Below are 13440 nucleotides of genomic sequence, written 5' to 3' on the forward strand. Positions count from 1 at the left end.
AAGAGGACATAAACTGCGGCTAGACAGGCTGTTAGTTCTAACCTGTTAGATGTCTGTTTATGTTTTTATAAAACATGTTTGCAAATTCAAACCCCTTGAATAAAGCAAATAGTAATGCAGTTTATTGACTTTTAGTACTATTCTATGCCAGAGACTTCTGGAAAAAGTCATAATAATAGTAATATGGGCTAAACTTTACTATTTCTCATGCAGTGTCTAGTACTAAGTTACAGTTGGAGAAAATGTGAATAATAGCACTGAGACATAATTGTAGGAGAGCTGCATAGGTGGATTTTATTATTAGTTTATTTTGTCCAATGAAAAATGTTTTTTTTTTTATTTATTTATTTTTTATTTTGATGACTGTCATGCACTTATTGAATGAAGTAAACTTTGAAGGAAAACAAAGAAAGGATCGGTTTTATCACTGTCACTTTTTGCAAATTTTAAAATGTCCATAACAGCTATTTTTACACACACTGAAATGAATATAAAGGGTTTCATATGTGTGCACTAGAGAAAACTATTAACTACTGTAAAAGTGGGGAGAATGCGACATAATTACTCTAATACAGGAAAGTTTCCAGGCCAAAATGAGAGCCTTGACATGAACAGTTTGAGGTTTTTTTTCTTTCAGTTCTCTCTGTTCTGTGTCTGAGCTCAGCTAAGACATTTGTCTTAGCTGAACAACCAACACATACAGGTCGGTTGTTCTTTGGCAGGGTGGTAGAAGCTGCCATTCTCTTGCCAAGAATCCCAAAGTTTTTTTTTTTTACATAATTTCCCAGTTTAAATCCCTCCTGAACTAAATGAAATACACAAAAAACCCTTAAAAAGAAAATAAAAATTTGTAGGGACATTACTGCAAAATTTTTACTGAAATCACAAAAATATAAGGAGCTAAATGAAACTTTATTTAAGAAGCACTTTAGTACAGCCAGGCAGAGGCGGCCTGTTTGGCACCCTGTGCAACAATCTTGTAAGTCAGTCTGACCTGAGTTTGATTCCATTTGGGCTTTTTATTTTGGTTATGTTTTTTTTTCTTTTTGGATTCTTCTCTCTCTGTGTTATATAAACCAAGACTGGTTTCATTTAAGGAAACTATCCAGTCTAAGACTCATTCCTTAAAGCCTCATGAATTGACTTCATCTGAAGTGCTGTGCTAAGCTTAAATTGGCTACAAGTGTCTCATAGCAATCTGTAAATGTTAACTGTGGCGTCATAATTTAGACTTTGGGGCATTCTCTAACTGTTAAGCTATTGTTTCATCACAATTACAGTTACTGTTAATAAATATCAAAACAAAAGTACTTCCTGTCCAGTTTATTGAGATTATTTTGTATTATTTTACACAAATGATAAAAACAATGGTAATGTAATCAAGATATTTCCCACACAAATATGATTGTTTTTGTTTCACCAGGTCATGGACACTTTGTCAAAGCTCTCCCACACAGCAATTGCACAGCAAGGAGGATTCAAGTAAGTCTTCAAACATAAATACATATATTTCTTATATACATTTAAAATAGTTTCTGCTTGTACCTCTGTTTCATTTCCATCCAGCACCTCCGCCTCCACATTCCCTCTTTACCGACACTACAGTCAACACTACAGCCGCAAGTCACCCACTAATTTCCAGTTAACTGCATTACAAGAAATATTGAAAAAAATAATAAATTCTTAATAAACAATTTGATTATCCAACAGTAAAAAAAAATAACAAAACAAAAACCCCCCCGGCAAGAACTCCAAGAGAGAACCAGATGTTAATAAAACCCAAGTTTCATTTAGGTTTTCGAATTTAGGTTCAACTATTTAATCTCTTGGTCAGGTTTTGAGAAATCTCATCTAATACATAATTACATCTAGAGATAAAAATTCACTTTTGCTTTTCCTTTTTCCTTTGTTCACTAAAGTCTCCCTGCTTTCCCTTCTCTTCCAGGCCGTTTCCACTGGAGGAGAGCCTGAAAAACGAGGAGATTTACAACAACCTGGAGGACTTGATTGAGTACGTATGAGGGTTGCCTCTGTGGGCCCTTTAGGGGTGTTGATGGAGCGTGATTATTTCATTCAGAGGGAGATGTAGCTTCTTGTATCCAGGCTCTCCGGGGGGTTTGTAGACACCCACATGTTTGGTAAAAGGCTTTTCTTGGTTTCCCTCTTACTGTCAGAGAAAACAAATGAGTAATTTGGCATGTTTTTGCTGAGTCTAGCTGTACCACTCCCATTAAGATTCTCAATGGGAGCTGTTGACAGTGTGATGGATAGAAAAGAATAACATTTTGAGAACACATGGGGCAACTGCAATATTTGTATTTGTTTCTTGCCACATCAATGTTACAGACTGGTTTATTTGAATCATGAGCTGTCCTGCTAAAGAATTTTATTTTTTTTATATCTACATGTGGGCATGATGAGAAAGAAAAAAAAAACAACTTTTGTTGCATCTTTACTGTAGCTACAAAACCCTTTTACAATTTACACAAATTTTGGTTTGTGCAACAAGGTGCCCTACTTGTGGCAGATGGTTTGCATGGTTTTGATTTGTTAATGTTTGTGCATATCTGTGTGTGTGTGTGTGTGTGTGTGTGTGTGTTTGTGTGATAGTGAGAATGTTCCTGAGGACGAAGATGACTTGTATGCAGCGGTATACGGGCTGGAAGATGATTATGCGGGCGGAGAGATCTATGAAGACCTCATGAGGACTGAACGGCATGCACCACTGGTACCACAATGAGTCAGACTCACACAAACACACACATGCACTAAACATTACTGGCATTACGAAACTGCAACTTCTCACCAGGTGTATCGCTATCTAGTGTACATCAACATTACAGTATTTTCTTGTAATGAAAGTGTTTAAAGGGCTTATTATCACACTGTGTGTTTTCTTTTTTGAAGGTGTGAAAAGAAATTTTCCTCTTAGCAGTTAATGTGCATTTCCACTACTCATTCCTCAAGTTGTTGTTTTTTTTTTTTAACCAGAAATCAATTTCCTGGAAAATTTTCAACAACTGTGGCTGCACTTTGTGAGAATTTTTGACTAAGGGTCTGAAACCAAAGCCCTTTACCTAAAGATTCATGTCATTTATGATAATTTCCTTGCCATTAGGTTCTGAAGTTCAAATAAAACAAATTTCAACTCAGAATCAGCTTAACTTTAATAATTAAGGTCAGGGAGGTGTGTCACATAGGAACCGTAACCACACATGCACATTAATGCTGAGCAGTTGTGATCGCTTCAGTCTACATCTCAGAACATTAACATTTTAAAATGTTTTAAGATGACCTTCTAAATTCTCTTTAAAAAACTTTGACAACAGTGTTTGTCTCTCTCCCTCTACATATACATGGACACACTAAGTGGGGAAGTCAATTCTTTCTTTAATTAAATATTTCCTCTAACATTGATAGATAATGTATTTTAATGCAAACTTTGTAAAATACTGCCATATTCAGCACGGTTGGCATGGTTTAGATGTTAAGTTTTCAAACAAACAGACCTCTAGCCATGTAATTTAAAGTTAACAAAACATATCTACTACAGTGGAGGATAAATATTCAGATCCAAATGTCTTACTTCTCAACTTGCTCTGTTTTTGGGATAGATTTTAACTACTTTTGTCTGATTTATGCCCTGACTGGTGCAAACTTGCTCCAGAAAACTAACATGGTTACTGAAAAATGTCTTGCAGTGAAAATGCATCTATTGTCATTAGACATTTTCCATACCATTTTTAAATAATTCAAACTTTCTGTTCATTGTTGATCTGTTTCACACCTAATCCTCACAAAATATGTTGTGGTTGTGTGGTTGTAAAATGTCAAAATGTTAAAATGAACAGAAAACGCCTTATCTAAAGGTTGTGTGATGAATGTTGATGGAATTGTTTAGTCACTTGCCAACATTTTAGATTTCCTTTCCTTCAGATACCCTAAAGAAAACAATGTCTCCCCATCAGATGGTGACATTCAAACAGCATTTCCTCTTGTGTATCTTCCCAGAAACAGGCAGAGGTTGATGTGCGTAGCTGCTGCCTTTCAGAGATTAAGCAGACGGAAGAGCGATACACAGAAACACTGGAGTCCATTGAAAAGGTGCTAAACCAGTTTTATGTAAAATGTCTAGATTTCATTCATCACAACTTGGATTACTTATTTTTGTACCAAATTTACACAACTAGCTTTAATTTGCTGTTTGTCAGAAGTAGAAATTATTACAATCACAATGTCAGACTCGTAAATCTTAATCTGATTACACGATGATCATTCTGCATGAAGACTTGTCTAGATGTTTGGGGTTATTGGGGGATATTCCCAGTTAGCAGTTCTGCATTTCACCTTCGCTTCTTACACTAGCATCAATCATCAAATGATACATCTGTGTGGTTTCAGTATTGATGTGTGATTATTTCAAATTATTATAAAAAAAGTGTTAAGAAGGATTTTCAAAGTATTTTTCTGATGTTCTTGTTTAATTTTTTTCTAGTATTTTCTAAATCCATTGAAGAAATTCTTCTCTGCAGCTGAGATTGACAAAGTTTTTGTCAATATTCCTGTAAGTCAAATTGCATCTTTCATCTCTTAATAGCAAAATATGCCCAGTAAGACCATCTGTTCTGATGCTCATGGCTTTCTACTACAATACAGGATTTGGTTAAAGTTCACAAGAGCCTAATGGGAGATCTGCAAGACTCCATCCTGAACAAAAATGCCCTCAATCTCTACCAAATCTTCATCAGCTATAAGGAAAGGTACTAAACAAGTCCAACACAAGACAGAAAGTTGCTTTGTTTTAATTATTGGTTCAAATGTGGGTGTCAGATTAATGTTATTGTTAAAGACTGGAGATTTTTTATTTCATTATTATTTTCTTTGTTGGTGAATTTCCTAATCAAAGTGCAAATATTTCTCCTTTATCAGTATATTTTTTTTAGAAACATTCAACGGACTGAAGTGTTTGCATTATAAGTGTCTTTTTATGGAATGCGTCTGCTCACAGCAGACACATTTATAAATACCACACACTTCTGTATTTTTTGCTATAAAATCTGAAACGTGTTTTTTTTTTTTAACCCTCCTAATCACTTCCATTGAGCCACACTTCTTGAAGCCATTTTACAGCTGCAACACTTCAGGGGAATGTTTCTATTATCTCATCTTATCTAGAGATATAAAATTGTTGCCAGATGCTCTTAAAAATTACTCCAATTCATCCAGATTAGATGGAGAGAATCTGTAACAAGTTAACAGACTCACAGCCAGATTTAGGTTTTGCACTTTGACTTGACCATTTTCACTTATGAATCTGTTTGCTCTGAATCATTTCTTTGTGCTGTTTGTTTGCCGGATGGTATTTTGGTAGGCTTGTGCTGTATTCATTCCATTATCTGGTGGAGTGAGCAGTGCTGAAAACTGGGATATAGTTTAATGACCTCAGCTTGTTTTAAACTTCTTCTTTTTAGACCTTTTCTCCCTGACCCGTCTGGTTCCTTAGTCTTCATGAAGCTGATTTGTGCTCTTATGTTCCCTAATGAGCCTCCAGGGCCTTCACATAACAGCTTCATTTATACATAGGTTGAATCACACACAGATGGGCCTCTGTTTTCTAATTAGAAGCTCTTTGTAGGAAATTGGTTGCATTAGATTTTATATAGTGGTAAAACGAGTACCAGTGGCTAAATCTAACTGTACACCGCAAAATTTTATTTGCAAAAATTGTCAAAATCAGGTGTCATTTTCCTTTTACTTCACAATCTTTATCTCCTTGGTTTTGTTCTATCACATAAAATTCCATTAAAATACATTGAAGTCTGTTGTACGTTGAAATTTGAAAATGCTCAAAGGGCATGGATAGTTTTGCAAAATACTGTATGCTTTTATGGTTGTCAGGAAGTTTTGGATGCCTTGCAGTATGTTTTAATTTAGTAAACCATCCTTTTATTCGCCCTGACAGACTTCTAATTTATGGGATATACTGCAGTCGGGTGGAGATTGCCATTGCTGTTTTAGACCTCATCTGCAAAGAGAAAGAAGATGTTCGCTTGAAGCTAGAGGTAAAACCTTTGAAAACCACTTTTCTTTTTTAAAACTCATCATGCCTACACACTGCACAAATGATATTTATTAACCTGTACTGACCCCTAGTGTGTATTTTTTGCATTACATATTCCAAGGCTTTACTCTTCCGGAGGAACACATTCTGAAAATGATAAACCAATGAAATTGAAGAAAAAAAAATTAAACTAGTAAAAAACACTTATGTTTGAACAAATCATAAGCTTATTCCAGACCAAAAATATTAAAACCTTTTAACACAAACAAATACAGACTCTGTCATTGTGCAAAGTGACGTGCACAGATCTTAATATGCCTATTGTGTATTTTTTAGGAATGTTCCAAAAGGGCCAACAATGGGAAGTTCACACTAAGGGACCTGCTGGTTGTTCCCATGCAAAGAGTCCTAAAGTACCATCTCTTGCTACAGGTAAACTCGGTTAAATTACCAAATTGACAAATTCATAAGCATTTTATAAAACCTAGAATTTTATATTTAGAAGAGCTTGTTTTATGTTGAGTCCATTCATGTTACTGTTTATGTTTCATAAATACACAAATCCAAACCTTTAGAATATAGAGTTTTGTCGTTTTTCTTTTCATTAAAAATCTACACTTAAACAGTAGGGGGCGACATCCTCCACATGTTTGTTCTATAATTCTTCTATAAGACGCAATGAAAAACATTATATTGGATGAATAAACACACTTTGCTTTACTCTTGGAGTCTGAGCTGGCATACCAAAATTAAGAAAATAAAAATCTAACTAAGTTATAGTCTAAATATTTAAGGAGAAAATCTCCTTTTATGTGACCCAACTGAATATCATTTGTACATTTAAAAAACTATTTAATATTTTTTTTTTCTTAGAGGAATAATGATTATTTTCAGTCATAAAAACCGAGATTAGTTTTCCACATCCTCTGTCAGATGCTTTTATTCTCTCAGATGAAAGTGGACTTCCTGCCTTTCAGACTTGCACCAGTTCCTCTACCTTCTGATAAACTGCATGACATCGTCTCCTCTGGTTTATATGAATCTGAGGTCAGATTACAGCTGGCAGGGCAGAAAAGGCCAATGCCTACAGAGTGGTTTTAAATCGTTGTGGAGGGTAAAGGCCTCTGTGGTAAATGGTGTTGAATCAGGGAGTTCTTAGCCATTCCCTGAGGAGAAACGGTGATGGAGGGGGAAAAAGGAGAAGAGGGGCAAGAGGAAAAAGTGACTCAGATATGGTTGTTTATCTTTTCATTACTCATAATGTTCTGAGAAATGTTATTGCTGCTTAAATTATTCCACACCCTTTTTAAAAAATATATTTTTCTATATAATAGGCATACTCAGTGCATAATGGTGTGAAAATGATTCAATTATCATAATTATTTTCTGCTATAGGAACACACACACACACACACACACACACACACATACACAGTTAAAACAATGTTGGCAGCTTGTGTGGTTAACAGGCAACATCTGCCACTTTAGAAATTAAAACTTGGCTTCAACACAAAGCGATGTTGGGATGTGCTGTGAGGTTTCCAGTGGAAGTGAGCGTCTTCCATCACACTTGTTTTGCACAGCACCAGCTACAGTAATGTGTTAAAGAAATGGAAAGATATCTATATATTCCTGTGGTTGTTACTTAGGTATATTTTATTTAGCACAATCTGGAGATTAAATATTTTGAACTAAAATACAACAGAATCGTGAAAACAACAACAGCAAAACTCACATTGCTAAAATGTTAAATTTTTTAACTGTTTAACGGTTCACAAATCACAGTGTATCAGTATCAATTTAATAGTCCCATAACATATTAAATTAAACTTTTTTATATGACAAATAAAAGAGGGCATTTACATATGTTGATGTAAAAAAACACTGACTTTCTCAAAAGATTACATTAAAAATCAACAACCGCTAATTTCTAAAATTAAAAGCTGAATTTATTATTAATAAAACTTATATGCACTCACATATGTGTAACTATACTGTAGAGATGTACTGATACTTAATAGTCTTCTTCAAAAAAGCATACATCCAAGGCTAAGAAATATTTTAGCATTTCTGAAGATCTCAAAATATGAAATAATTAATCAACTGATTTCCTAGGCTTAAATAAATAGAATAACCTAATAATAGCATATAAAACAAGTAGCAGCGGTTAGATCTTGTCTATTTTGAATCCTGTCTGAGGAACTACTGCAGCTAACTTACCTCGTTAGCTGCTCTAAAATCAGAGTAAATAAAGAAAAGCACAGTCTTTTAAATGAAAACCACTTCTTGTCTTTGTCAAATCAATACTGCAGGTTCTGATTTTGAATGTACTTGTCCATGTAGTTGTGTCTGGGTGAGAGAGTTTAGCTAGCAGACGCAGTAAGTAATCGTTTTTCTGTCCTTTTTCTCTGTCAGGAACTCGTCAAACACACTCATGATGCTGCTGATAAGAGCAACCTGAAGATTGCTCTGGATGCCATGAAGGCAAGTGCCTGTTTTGAGCAGTATGTAATCACAGATAATAGCAGATAATTTTATGTTATAGCTGCTTATTTTATTTTATTTTTTTAAAAAAAAAAGGTAAATAAGCTTTACATTTAGTGTGCAAAGAGAACTTTATTTCCTCCACACTAATCCTGAGATTATCTTGAGTTGCTTCGGCAGCTAATCTGTAAACCTACCAACAGGACACCTTTAATCATGAAATAAAAAAAAGGATTATTTTAATTTTCAACTAGTGAAAAGCAGAGTATTACACTAATTAAACCATTTTTAATGCAGAAATGTCAGCTCCTGAAAGGTGCGTCCATGCAATGATTGCCAGCTTTGTTGACACTTGTCACTTGCATGACATTAATCCAATAGGATGTTCATTTTGTGTGTTTCATATTTAGGACCTTGCTCAGTATGTCAATGAAGTGAAGAGAGATAACGAGACTCTGAGGGAGATCGACCAGTACCAGAGATCTATCGAAAACCTGGTAAATGAAAAAAATCTCTTTCTGGAACTATAACCAGCTGTTTGTGTAGGATGTGTTAAGATATTTTTTTTATGTTAAGCAAAAGGAAGTAAATGATGCAAACTCAAATACCTTCATTATTGTATAGAAACAGGAGGCCCAGGTGTATTTTGAGATTTTAGCTGTTTTTTTTTTTCTTTTTACTCTTCTTAACATCTGACAAATAGCTAAAAAAATATATTTTCTCATCACTGTAAACCTTTCCATAAGGGTCAATTGTCTAAAAGTTTTGGAATTTTATGATTTTAGTGAAACCACTCTGGAAATGCAGGTTTACATGTTCTTTTGTGCAGAAAGTAGAACAAAAATATTTCATTGCTTTTTATTCTTCTTCTGTATTAGCTAAGGTTGGTATTAGCAGATTAAGCTTTTTTTCTTTAATTAGTGTCTTGAATTTTTTTATTCAAGTAATTACTAAAATCTCTGATCAGTGGACCTCTTGGAATAATCATAGTGCCCTGTCTTATCATCAGGAATAAAAGCAGCTCCTTTTAAACAACTCAAAATCTTCTATGTTTTAATGGGTGTTTGCTTTACTTTTATCTTTGAAGGACATTTTTCTGAAAATTATGCAATGGTTAGTAAAAAATACATAGTATTTGATCCTCATTACACAGAACATAACCTAATTGGGTTTTTATGTGGAGGTTCTGAGTCAGGAATCGAAAAGTATTTAAAATTGGACCATCAGATGGAGACACACTCGCACATTGATGGAATAATACATATCTCATGCATAATTAGGGCATAAAATAACTTGTAGATCACAAAATCATCCGACTCTTCATTGCTGCTTTACACACAATACACCAAAAAAATACCTGGGATCATGTGTTGTGATTCTTGTATGCAAGATCTCGAGCACTTTTCAGCAACAAGGCATTTCAAACCATGTAACATAACATAGTAATTAGTAATCGATTATGAAGCAAGCAATAAACATTACAAAATCATCAAGCAGATATTCATAAAATATATTGATCAGTGTTATAGTTATTAATAATCCAAGCCAGCTCTGAACAGTTGGGTTTCTGTTTTCTAGTAATTAAAATACAGGACATAGAGCGCAATGTGCTACAGGCTGTTTGATTGAGGTAGTTGTGTAGTTGAGTTACAACAATATCCTCATTTATATGTCAAAACATATTTTGAAAATACATCAGCGCTTAGCTTCTGTGTATTTTGCCTGCAGAATCAGCCACTTGTCACTTTTGGTCGACCAAAAGGCGATGGAGAGGTGCGCTTGGTCTCCAATGTTGACAAGAGGAAACAGGACAGGTTTGTATGCTTCCGGATCATTGCCCTTAAGAGAAAAATAAATCTTTAGATAGTAAAATTACTTGTTGAAAGCTGGATGAATTAAATTAGTCCAAGGATCAAGCTTATTTTGAGTAAAATGCCAAGTAAATCTTAATGGTATATAATAAAGAAAATAAAATAATATGCTCTTGTTTTATAGGCACATATTTTTATTCGATGTGGCAGCCATTGTTTGCAAGAGAAGGGGAGACAACTATGAGATGAAGGATATACTGGATCTTAACTTCTTCAAAGTTACAAACAATCCCACATCTGACAGAGAAGGCAAAAAGGTCAGTTTACCCTCCAGTTAGTCTCGCATTTCAAAACTGTGAATATATATAAAACTGTGCAAACATGTAGGGGGTGAAAAATGAACAAATACTTTGTTGCACATTGAAAGTAAAAAAAACATTACTAACCCAAGACTTTCTCTGTTCTGTAAAATCTTCATTTAGGAGCAATCTGCATAGTTCCATGCAAAAGTATTGAAGCCCACCAAAATGTCCCTAATTTTGTCATGTCACAGCCATAAACCTCTATATATTTTACTATTATTTTCTGTGACAGTCTAGGAATGGGCAACTCAAATGGTGGAAGGGGCCATGTTTTTTTGTTGACATGTTTATTAAACCAACATGCAGAGCAATAACTTAACGTATTTCATGTTCAAATGCATATATAGCAGTTAGACTCTTGTTTAATGATATGAGTGCAACATTTTTGGAGTAAACAAAGAATATCCACTCAGTGATATTTCTCTTTTTTCAGTACAAATGGCTCTGATGTGTAAAACATACAAACCTCCATCCATCTCATGGATAGCAGAAAGCTGCAGAGCAGCAGACAAACAGTAATTTAAGGAACTAATTGTGTGCATTTTTACAGATTTTAACATTTTTCCTGTCTGTCCACTCTACCTCCTCACTATAGGTTGTAGGCCTACTAGTTCTACAATAATGAGAGATGAAACTTTGCGTGCTGGTTTACAATTGACAGGATGTCAGAGTCAATCTCTGTGCATCCAATTTGCATCAGATGAATAGTTGTGAGTCTGTTTCTCTCTGTAGACTTGGTGTGTTCCATCGCTGGACAAAATTGCTCTCATAAGCATAGCAGTTGTTGAGAATGCAAACTCTGCTTCCATGTTGCTGTTTTCCACATCAGACTCCTGAATTAAACTCTGTTCTCATTGTGCCTCACATGAAGAAACGGATCTGACTGCAGGTTGCACAGTTCCAGCTGCAACTCCGAAGGTTGCTCCCTGGCAGCAGTGGATATGGGGTCCACAAAGAACTTCATCTGTCGCTGCAATACATGAAACCTTAGAAATAATGCTTGAACTGCACCTGCAATTTCTTGATATCGGTCTTGTATTTATGGAGTTACTTATCATTCTGAAAGATACGTTTTTGCATGTCCTCATAAGAGGGGAAGTGTCTTAAAATCACCTAATTTATGCTGAAAAGCGGTTACATGTGCATACAGATCACTCACTGCAACCTTGCATTCAGGTTATTCAAATGCAAAATAATATCAGTAAGGAAAGCCATGCCACTGTGCTTGTGAGTTTTTTTTTACAGTACAATGACACCCAGAATGCTGTTCTCAAAAAACGCTGGAACTTCAGACTGCAGTGCAAAATCCGACTCCTCCCACGGACCTATTTGTCCTGCATCTAACTTAAAGCCCAGTTTTATGGACTGCACTTCTAATAGCATCCCTATTGACAGATTTTCCTAACTGAGAGGTGGATCTCTGCAGGTCCTCCAGATTTACCATGTGCCTCTTGGCTGCTCCTCTTATTGATGCTCTCCTTACACAGCTTGTTAGTTTAGATCAGTGGTCTCAAACTGCATACCTTGAGGGTCCTGCAACATATAGATGCGTTCCTTGTTCCTATGCACTTGAATTACATGCTGAAACTTCCTCACTAGCATGTAGTCAAGCTCTGCAGAGTCTTATTAATGAGCTAGTTTTGGTGCCAGGTGTGGAGAAGAAAAGAAATACTGGTCCTTGAGGAACACAGCTTGAGACTCATTTTTTAGATGGACAACAGCAAACCTGTTGTGCCATACTCTTTCCATTTTCAAATGATGGCTTGAACAAAAATCCATGAGACCCTCAAGGCTTTAAAAATTGTTTTATATCCCCACCCCACTTTATAATTCTCCACAATTTTATCTTTGACGTGTCTGTCTTTTCAAACACTTTAGATATGAATGAGAAATTGAAGGACAACAGAGGAACAAGGGGGACTGAATTATTTGAATATTATTTGAATAATATGTTTTTATTAGTTCCCTTCCTCTTAGGAGTTACACACTTCTTTGTGTTCTGTAAATAAAATCTCAATAATATAGACAAAAGTTTGACATGATGTGACAAAATGTGAAATAGTTGAAAGAATTGCAAGGCTCTGGTTAGTGTTTTCTTTAACCAAATTTTTGGCAGGCAGCATTGTTGTGTTAGAGACTTGCTGATGTTGTGTTGATGGATTCTCACAGATGGTGTCTTCTCACTCTGGTGCTGATTGCTAACATGAAAGCGACAGCTCGCCAAAATATGATGCGGTTTTCATAAAAGTGAGCCTATTATCATAATCATTTACTCTATTAAGCCATTGTGAGATGTGTGTTGGAGTGGTGTTTGTGCAGCACAGTGACTGGTATTTAACATCTCATTGCCTAAATGTGCGTTTTGTCTTTTTTTTTGCCAATACTTTTAAATTAAATATGAATTTAGTTTTTAGAGCCTTTTCAACCTTGAGCTGTCTGTGTTATACCTTTCCTGTTAGTTGCACAAAGCAACACCACAACACCTCTGGAGATGTTTGGGCTTAATTTTAACCTGTGCCTGGAACCACCACACACTGCAGGTTCGAGATGCTAATATCAGGTGATGAATGTGTGTACTCTTCCAAGGCTGCTTAACTCTATACATCATTTTCTGCTAAATAAAACTTCAACCTTTGAATGCGGTGCTACTGAACAGCACCCACACAGTCATCAATGATTTAAGACCCAGCAGAGCTCTAAAGGACTTAGGGCTCTGCAGGTC

General features: G+C 35.4%; 1 protein-coding gene across 2 annotated transcripts in view; it reads left to right on the top strand.

Annotated features, from left to right (window-relative positions):
* Positions 1-13440, top strand: part of LOC122840847 (guanine nucleotide exchange factor VAV3-like) — a 57080-nt gene that overhangs the window by 12694 nt on the left and 30946 nt on the right. For both annotated transcript variants that reach the window (XR_006372297.1, XM_044133591.1), the window contains exons 3-14: positions 1424-1482; positions 1946-2011; positions 2611-2728; positions 4012-4104; positions 4496-4564; positions 4657-4760; positions 5963-6062; positions 6398-6493; positions 8477-8545; positions 8956-9042; positions 10274-10359; positions 10541-10673. Coding sequence is in view for 1 of the 2 variants with exons in the window: in XM_044133591.1 (XP_043989526.1) it covers positions 1424-1482; positions 1946-2011; positions 2611-2728; positions 4012-4104; positions 4496-4564; positions 4657-4760; positions 5963-6062; positions 6398-6493; positions 8477-8545; positions 8956-9042; positions 10274-10359; positions 10541-10673 (1080 nt within the window). In the remaining variant the exon portion in view is untranslated. The remainder of the gene's footprint in view (positions 1-1423; positions 1483-1945; positions 2012-2610; positions 2729-4011; positions 4105-4495; positions 4565-4656; positions 4761-5962; positions 6063-6397; positions 6494-8476; positions 8546-8955; positions 9043-10273; positions 10360-10540; positions 10674-13440) is intronic.

The sequence above is a fragment of the Gambusia affinis genome, linkage group LG12 (genome assembly GCF_019740435.1).
Source record: "Gambusia affinis linkage group LG12, SWU_Gaff_1.0, whole genome shotgun sequence".
NCBI classification, from domain to species: domain Eukaryota; kingdom Metazoa; phylum Chordata; class Actinopteri; order Cyprinodontiformes; family Poeciliidae; genus Gambusia; species Gambusia affinis.